Below are 8,121 nucleotides of genomic sequence, written 5' to 3'. Positions count from 1 at the left end.
GAAACCTGTGGGCCAATCGAAGTTCTCTCATTTACGTCGGAAGTACAGAAACAAAACGTTTGCCCCTTAACATTACACTTTGCTAAGCTTTCAGCCTCCACTAGTATTTTCTTGTTATTGTTTTGCCCGTTCTAAGTTCTATTTAGATTATAAAATAATAATCAAGTATATATTGAAACGTGTTTGTTTGGGCCAAAATGCGATTTTTAAACTTAATATTTTATTGTATTGAGTTTCTGCCCTGGCAACCTGGCGTGGAACCGTTGCCTTTCCAAGATGTCCGCGCATGGAGTATGTCACGATGGCGCGTTGCTTCCCGGGCTACAGTTCCCGTTCTCAGGTGGTGCTTTGTCCTTCCTCTCTTTCCATGTGTATTTCATTAAGCAAGTTTACTGTGATAGATAGTGCCTGTATGTCCACCCATGGCATGCTGCTTGAGCAGGGGTCTGGGCAAAGCCGCCCTTCGGTGGGTCGCAGCCTCAGGGCTACGACAGACTTGCAGACAGCTGGTGTATCGCGGTAGTCTGGGGCAGTGTCTTGAGGGGCGTCGGAGGTGGCCAATAGCGTGCAGGACAATATGTACCGACCCGGCGGAGACTCTGGGGCAGTTGAAGACCACCCACTATCAGCTGGTGTACACCTGCAAGGTGGGAGGCGGCATCCACTGCGTGTAGATTTAGAGAGCAGCTAGACCGAAACTTCGGGGGTTGGTGGGGGGAGGGGGTACATAGATGCCACCTTTTCAGAGTTGCTTCGAGGGTCACTTTTGCCTTGGCCACACCCCCACCGCGTGTTCTCCAGAAATGACATATTTCAGCTAATTTGCACAGTCCTATCCAGCACCTCTAATGCCACAACCCGCTGTGAGCCCACCACATTGAGAGCAACTGAAGCAAAATCACACCAAGGGCGCAGTTCACTTAGATCTACCTTTTGCCTTTTGTAACGTTTATATTGGTGTATTTGCCCAGAAACAGTTCCTTGGTTAACCTGGATTTTCCATTAGTTGGCCAGGTGGGCACTTATTTGTCATATGCAGTCGAAGTCTGCACAGAATTGTGTTTTTTTATTTTTTATTTTTATTTTGTTACTCTGGAGCGTGTGATAGTAATTACGGATGGGAAGATGTATCAAGCTGTGGTGGATAACCCATGTGGGAGAAAGCAATACGAGCTATAAAGTAGTGTGAATTGCATTGCATTGTGCGCTCTGGGAGTTTGTGTTTAATAGGAATGTCTTTTCTGACTCATTAAATCATCGCCAATGTATTTTTTTTAGAAAAAGAGCAAATAGATTTCAGGATTTATAGATAATCAATTTGCAAATAATTGTCTAACCTGTTACAAAGCAGCCGTATTTTTTTCGTATTTTAAAAACGGGCTTTAACCTTTGAGTTGCAGCAATGTGCAATTCTGGCCACAGTTGCCGGGGGTGTTCATTTAACATTTGAGAGATCGTAGGTCTCTTGGAGATTAGCCGAACCTAATAGCCAAGAAATGCTCACTCTGGATATAAACATGTCGTCATTTAAGAAACGCAATGCCATATTCCACAGCCTGCCATGCTTACGGGTTTTCTAACCGCTTTGAGTCCTCGTGTGTTTGCGACTTTATTGTGGGTCAAACACGCGAGTCTTGTGTCAGTTGGCAGCTGTGAGGCTAAGGCGTCAAATGGTAGTAGGGTGACGGGCAGCCTTCAGAGATTAATTTGTGTTGTGGAGAGGGGCACATTTTTTTTGTATTCTGACCCATTATCCCAAAGGAATATTTATTGGACTAGTGTCTAATTAAGGCACATTGAGCCAGTGACATTGCTCGAATACGTGATTGGTTTTTAAATACAAAATGCACATTTGGATGCTCCCTGTCAGCATGGTTTTGCTATGATTGTGATATGGTGCGTATCCAGCAGCATTGTACCATAATCCCATGTAAGACTGAGTGGTGCTACATTTTCAGTGTCTTTGAGGTACCAGGGGGTAGTCTGAAGGGAACTCCAGGAAACGGACTAGACACTGTGGGCCTCTGCATAGTGCCACTTGACGTAGAATCCTCTCTAGTGATCTTCATACTGTGGGGCTGACCCCCCTATGGGGTGCAAAGGATATCCAGGTGGGCGGTTGGGTACACGTCTCTTTAAAAGGGATTATATTGACTGTTTTAATAGAAAATATTAGCTTTTAATAGAAAATATAAGCAGCTATAGCTTGTGGGGGGAAGAAATAATATATTTTTACTAAGGGGGGAGGGGCTCAGAATAAAAAAAGTTTGAAGACTAATGTTCTAGCCTAACAACACAACTCCAGCTGCTAAACAACATAGGTTACACAATGGAATGTACACCACTTTAAAAAAAAAATTCTACAATACATTTTCATAAATACCACACTAATCCACTACAGATGCACCAACACCACTCTGATGACTCCCATATCAACAGGCACGCCTGATTGCCAATATTGCTTCCTGCATATGAGCCCGCACCCCATCCAATCCATTTAATTTGTAACCTGAAGTTTGATGCTGTTATATTCTGCACTGATTTTAACTGGACAGTACAGAGTTTCCTTTACTCTGTGCTTGGTAATTAGAAGATGCAGCCCGCCCCCCTCAATCATTGCGCCAACCCTTGCAGGAGGACACATCTGATTGTGGGTCACCACTACACTCTTTACTTCTTTACCCGATCAAAGTTCCAAAGAGATACATTACCTCTAGGTCCTTTTTCCTCGACCCAGCCCTTAAAAAGGAAGGGACCCCACTTGAGTTAGAAACAGTTTCAAATTATTATCGGAAAACCTCTGACCCCTGTGGGCATGAAACCTCTCAATCCCCCCCAGAGCCCTTGTTTGGTTTCCTTTCTCCAGGTGAGACAGACCCAGGTGTGGCATTTTGAGTCTTGTGCGATAAACCATAGGTTTGCCGGAGTCCTGCAAGACAGAAAAAGCAGAAAGCACGAGCGACAGTTTGGCATGCACCTAAAGCAGAGGTCTGATCAAGACTGATGTGACCCTCTGTATCGCTCGATTGTGCTGTTTCTAACAAAAAAGATACTTTAACCAAAACCTAATGGTTACCAAATCAGTTATTTAAAGAGGGATAACCTCTTGCACAAAGAATTGTATGATCGGACTGACAAAAAAGGCCTGGCCGTACAATAGTCTGAAAAATGCTACTACCAAAAGTTCAAACCTTTGGTGGTAGCATTGTAGGTAAGTATTAAAAAAAAAAAGACTGCGGGTGTGTCCCCCGCTCACTATGCTGTGTGGTATAGTGAGCGGGGGTTGCGAGGGACACCCCTGCAGCTCCCGAGGGGAAAAAAAAAGTAAAGGACCCTGCGGCGCCGGTTCCCGATCACCGAAGTGAAAGGGAACTGGCGCCGCATGGACTCAGCGTGTAAAAAGAAAAAAAAAAATGGTGGGGGAGTGTTGTGGGGGAGTGTTGTGGGTATGTAGGGGTTTTAAATGCATGTTCGCATGGGAAATGTGCAAACCTTTTGTGGTTCGCATATTTCTCATGCAAACTTTTCCGTTGCTGACTTTTCCGCAACGGAAAAATCACGCAGATCCCTTGCACAAAGGTACTAGGTTTAGCGATGAGTTGAGTTGACTTCTCAGTTAACAAAGATGCAGCACAACAAATTTACACAAAAGTCATGCAAGGAGCTATGCTAACCCCACCATTCCTGCAATTGCCCGGAAGGCCTGCAATACAATAGGGACAATGGTTGCCACTATTCATTGCCTATGTAGTAGCCATATTGGATTCCAACTACACCCCTGCAACGAAGAAGGCAATGGCGCTTAATGGCCTAGAAGTGGAAGGACGGGGTTGAACCCCAAACCTGCTACAAAGGTGGATGAGAATGTGTACGCTGAAGCAATACGGAAATTGGCCAACATGACCAATGAGAAGAACATTGTGCAGCATTGCATAAGCTTCTATACAAGAAAGCAATACACCAATTGATGACTACATAATCGGGAAGAGAGACATGGAAGCACTCTGAATTTGGGATGAATGCAGAAAACGTGGTCACCATGCACATTTTCTACAAAACAGTTCAGGACAAATTCATTCAAGGGTCAGAAATGATGCTAGATTATGCAATATACATGGCTCAGGCATCTGAAGAAATGCGATCTGTTCAAAGGAAATAATGGGAATGGCAGTGCCAATGGAAGTACACACAATGCAGATGCGCAAGAAAGACAACACTACAGTGAACATATCTGAATACAGAAGCTCTTAGACCAATACCTGCTCACCAATGAAATGTCACTGGTTTGGGAGCAGAATATTTCTGGCTAATGCCAAAGTGGAAAGGAGAGCAGGGATTGTGGAAAGTTGGGACACTTCTTGAAAGTATGCCAGGCAGGAATCCTAAGTAGCTGTGACACACAAAAAGTTATGGAGAAGGGAACTCCTCTTCTGATGAAGAAAGTCCAATGGCATTGGCAGTGCAACAAAATATAACAAAAAGATAGAAACCACACTGTTGCATGAAGAGAGCTAAGGTAACCAGAGTAATGGCTGTCTCTTTTCAGGACCTCACAGTTATTCCAATTGACGCTTACAAGGAAATGATGGACATGGATTAGGTGGAAGTGAAGATCAGGAGAACCCTGACAATGTTTGGAGGTGTAACAGTGACCTAATTAGGTTATTTCATGTGCCAAGTAGAGTTCAAGCAACGGTTCACAATAACAAAGTCTACTTTGTGGATCAAGAACTTCCTGAACTGTGAAGGGATGATCCTGGAAAGTGGGGTATAAAGCCTGACCCCAGTGCTGTCTAAGTACTGATGCTGGCCATTACAGGTATCCATGACTTTAAAACAATGTTATATTCTTCTCCATCACCCTGGGCAGTATGAAAGGCTATCTACATTACATCTGTGTAAAAGAAGGTACGTTACTAATGAAAAGTATTAATCGAGTACCAGTTATGGCTCATCTGGCATTGCGCACCCTGGTAGAAAAAACGAATAAAAGGAAGACCCATAGCACCAATTGAATCATGAGAATGGTCGAGCCCAGTGGTTCTGATTAAGAAACCCCAATCGTCTGCATTACTCGTATGCATTGACTTATGTCTGAACAGAGACATTCTGACAGTTATTCCCTACCTAGTGTAAACAAACTTATGCTGGAAACCCCTCCTGAAGTTAGACAAGTGGGACAGATCACCACATGAAAATACATAAGGATTCAAAGCATCTTGCAGCATTCAGAACACCCTTTTGGGAGCTTCCATTTACTTGCATGTCAGATGGGTTGTGATCTGCATATGCAGTTTCCAAAAGAATGACTCAATGTCATACTTCTATTGTCATACTGATGTATGGGAAGAGTGAACAAACACATGATATAGCGCTACAAAGAGTTTTACAGAATTTGGAGACGGCAGGCTTTTGACTCAAACATGAGAGATGTGTTTCAAAATCATGTCTATGGAGTTCTTGATATATGCCATTATTTCTGAGGACATCAGACCCAAACTCGGTCTGAAAAAAGCAATGACGGATGCACTTGTACCCAGAAATAAAGATGAACTCGGATCCTACTTGCGTTTTGCTGAATCTTCTAGCCTTATATACCAAGGGAGGGGTCGTTAGTGCAGGATAAGCACCCACCACCAAGTTATGGCCCAAGGCGAAGCCAAGGTCCATAATTGGGGGAAGGGTCATTATCCCAAGCAATGACTTCCTCTCCCGAGGTCTAAAACGCTATTGGCATAATAGTGATACTAGCAGTTCATGTTTTGATGGCGTAAAAAAACTGTAGTTTCGTTTGACAATAAGAAAGTAAATCGACAAACTCCGTAAGTTTTAAATGAGGTTTTATTTTGTAGAATTTAAATAACAAGGCTGTCTTCATAAGTTAAGCATTTCAATTGTAAACTTCGTTAAAATGGAGAGGGTTTAATATGAGCATGCGTTAGAGGGTCGTGTAAAAGTAAACCTTTTCCCTATCAAAGTGGCAAGTATTTTCCCATGTTCAAGCTTTCTCTTTGGTATACTTAATAGGATTTTTGCTATGAAAGAACAAGTCCTGCTAAAAAGAAAGTTCATGTTCAGATATATTGAAAAAGAAAGACCTTGGCTATAAAGCCATTGGTGTGGGCTGCACTCCCAAATACCACGTAGGCATAAGTGAATGTTCTTGATAATTTAAACAAAAAAGTATTCAACATGTCAAAATCTTCAATGTTCTTTGTTTTCTAATTATTTGTTTTAAGAATTGAATATTCATCAATGGATAGCAGATGCATTTCAGGGCCAATGCACTTCGGACAATTATGTCCTTCGTCAGGGCCAGTGCTGTTTTAGGTCGGATAATTATGATTCATTACCCATAGTGTTCATTTACATTGTCCACATAGATGTAGCAAAACGTTTTTTCAAAACCAGTATTCGTTTGGTGCACTGTGTACGTGCTAATACACATTTATATAAAATAAGACAAAAGAAACAGTCATGCAGGACATTATTACATAATGGATACGTATGCAGTATGGCGTTGCATTGGTCGGGTAAAAGGAGCAACAAAAATTCTATTAGCTAGAGTAATACATCATATGATCATATTTTGTACAAACCTGTTAGCGATAACAGTGGATATATCTGCAAGATTACAATAAGTATGTCCCTCAGGTGTGTTTTATGACCAATAATACAAAAGATGCGTGTTCGGCATCTATTGCTGTGATCTCCTTGCGACCAACTTCTGTTTCGCTGTCTTTCACCTCTTGTTAAACTGCCATCTTGGAACTGCTGTTTCCTTGTGTGCTTTGCCTCACTCAGTGTGCTCTCGTGCTCCGCCTTTCATCCGTGTGGGGAAGGGTGTCAAGTGTGTGTGTGTGATGGTCAGTAATTGCCTGACGATTGTATGGGACACGTCAGGTATACTGCTCGGGTATTAGACTGTTTCCTCTCATTGCGGGCTGTCCGTGAGAAAGTGTTTGTGTTGTGAAAGGGCGGGGGTTGAGTTCCTAAATATCCTACAGGGTAGGATGGGGTAAAGGTGTTACAAGAAAGGGGATACTGCCTCTCACCATCCGGTGTCCCACTCCCCGAAGATCCCTCCCGCACTGTTCCACCCCCAGGAACTGGATCCAAAAGTGATGGCTGAGTCCTGGCCACCTGGATGACAGATCCCCAGGGACTAGAGGGTGAGACACCTTCTGGTTTCTCACACCTCATTCACTTTATATGATTGCCTTCATACTTCGAGACTTGGATACATGTTCAGTGGTTCCTAGGTTGCAATCATAGTTGTAGGGTTGCTATGGTACAGGATCCAATTTACAACAAAGGTTTAGAACTATGTGTATGCAAAATAACCATTGGTATCCATCACCAATGTAGCAATGCTGCTCCCCACCTATATTGCTACTTTTCAACCAGGCTAATGCTGTACACAATCAAAGTTTTCCTTCATCCTTTCCTGGCGAATGCCTCCTCATCTCAATGTGACGTGTTGCTACAGTACTTCTTATTTCAACAAACTGGTTACAGAGGATCTCCCAAGTTTTCCTCAATGGGGCTCATTGCAAGTAAATTCGCTGAAATACCAGTTACCGCAACTTGGTCTGGCGGTATTACAAGTGGCAGTGTTAGTCCCAATTTATTTGGAGTCCCTAGGACTCCATGGAACATTTCGGTGGAATTACCACGACAATTCCACCCAACTCCTAGCGGTAATGCAGCAGTATATGGTAATACTGACGCAATTAATTTGCAACGCCCAACTCTTAATGAGCCTCAATGTCTCTCCCTGCCAGAAAAGCAGCCTTTAAAAGTGCTGATGGTGATCCTCCACATTTCATTTATGTGTCCAAGCCAGAGTCGTAGGTTTTTCCGCACCTAGATGGTATACACTGCCTGCCATGTGACCGCTATCCACCTAAAAGTAGCTTTGACCTGATGAACATAAATTCAGGGATTCATCTTGTGACCAATATATTCCACCACATTGAAACACTCAAAATAATGAAATGTTCAAATGGCATCCAAAGAAACGTGGGATGTCTAAAGGTCAATCCGAAAAACATCAACGTTCATTGTAATATGTACATCAAAATATTAAGGCATGGCACAGGTAGGGTCTAAATATGCACA

General features: G+C 42.9%; 1 protein-coding gene across 1 annotated transcript in view; it reads left to right on the top strand.

The window, feature by feature from the left end:
* The first annotated feature begins 352 nt into the window (after nucleotides 1-352).
* The window catches only part of DNLZ (DNL-type zinc finger), a 94,522-nt gene continuing 86,753 nt past the window's right edge, over nucleotides 353-8,121 (top strand). The window contains exon 1 of the mRNA XM_069609571.1: nucleotides 353-647. Within this exon, the coding sequence (XP_069465672.1) occupies nucleotides 423-647 (225 nt within the window). The 5' untranslated portion in view covers nucleotides 353-422. The remainder of the gene's footprint in view (nucleotides 648-8,121) is intronic.

Source organism: Ambystoma mexicanum, chromosome 8 (genome assembly GCF_040938575.1).
Source record: "Ambystoma mexicanum isolate Mex_15411 chromosome 8, UKY_AmexF1_1, whole genome shotgun sequence".
Lineage (NCBI taxonomy): Eukaryota > Metazoa > Chordata > Amphibia > Caudata > Ambystomatidae > Ambystoma > Ambystoma mexicanum.
Note: the sequence above shows the minus strand (reverse complement) of the source record. Positions and strands in the feature narration are given on the sequence as shown.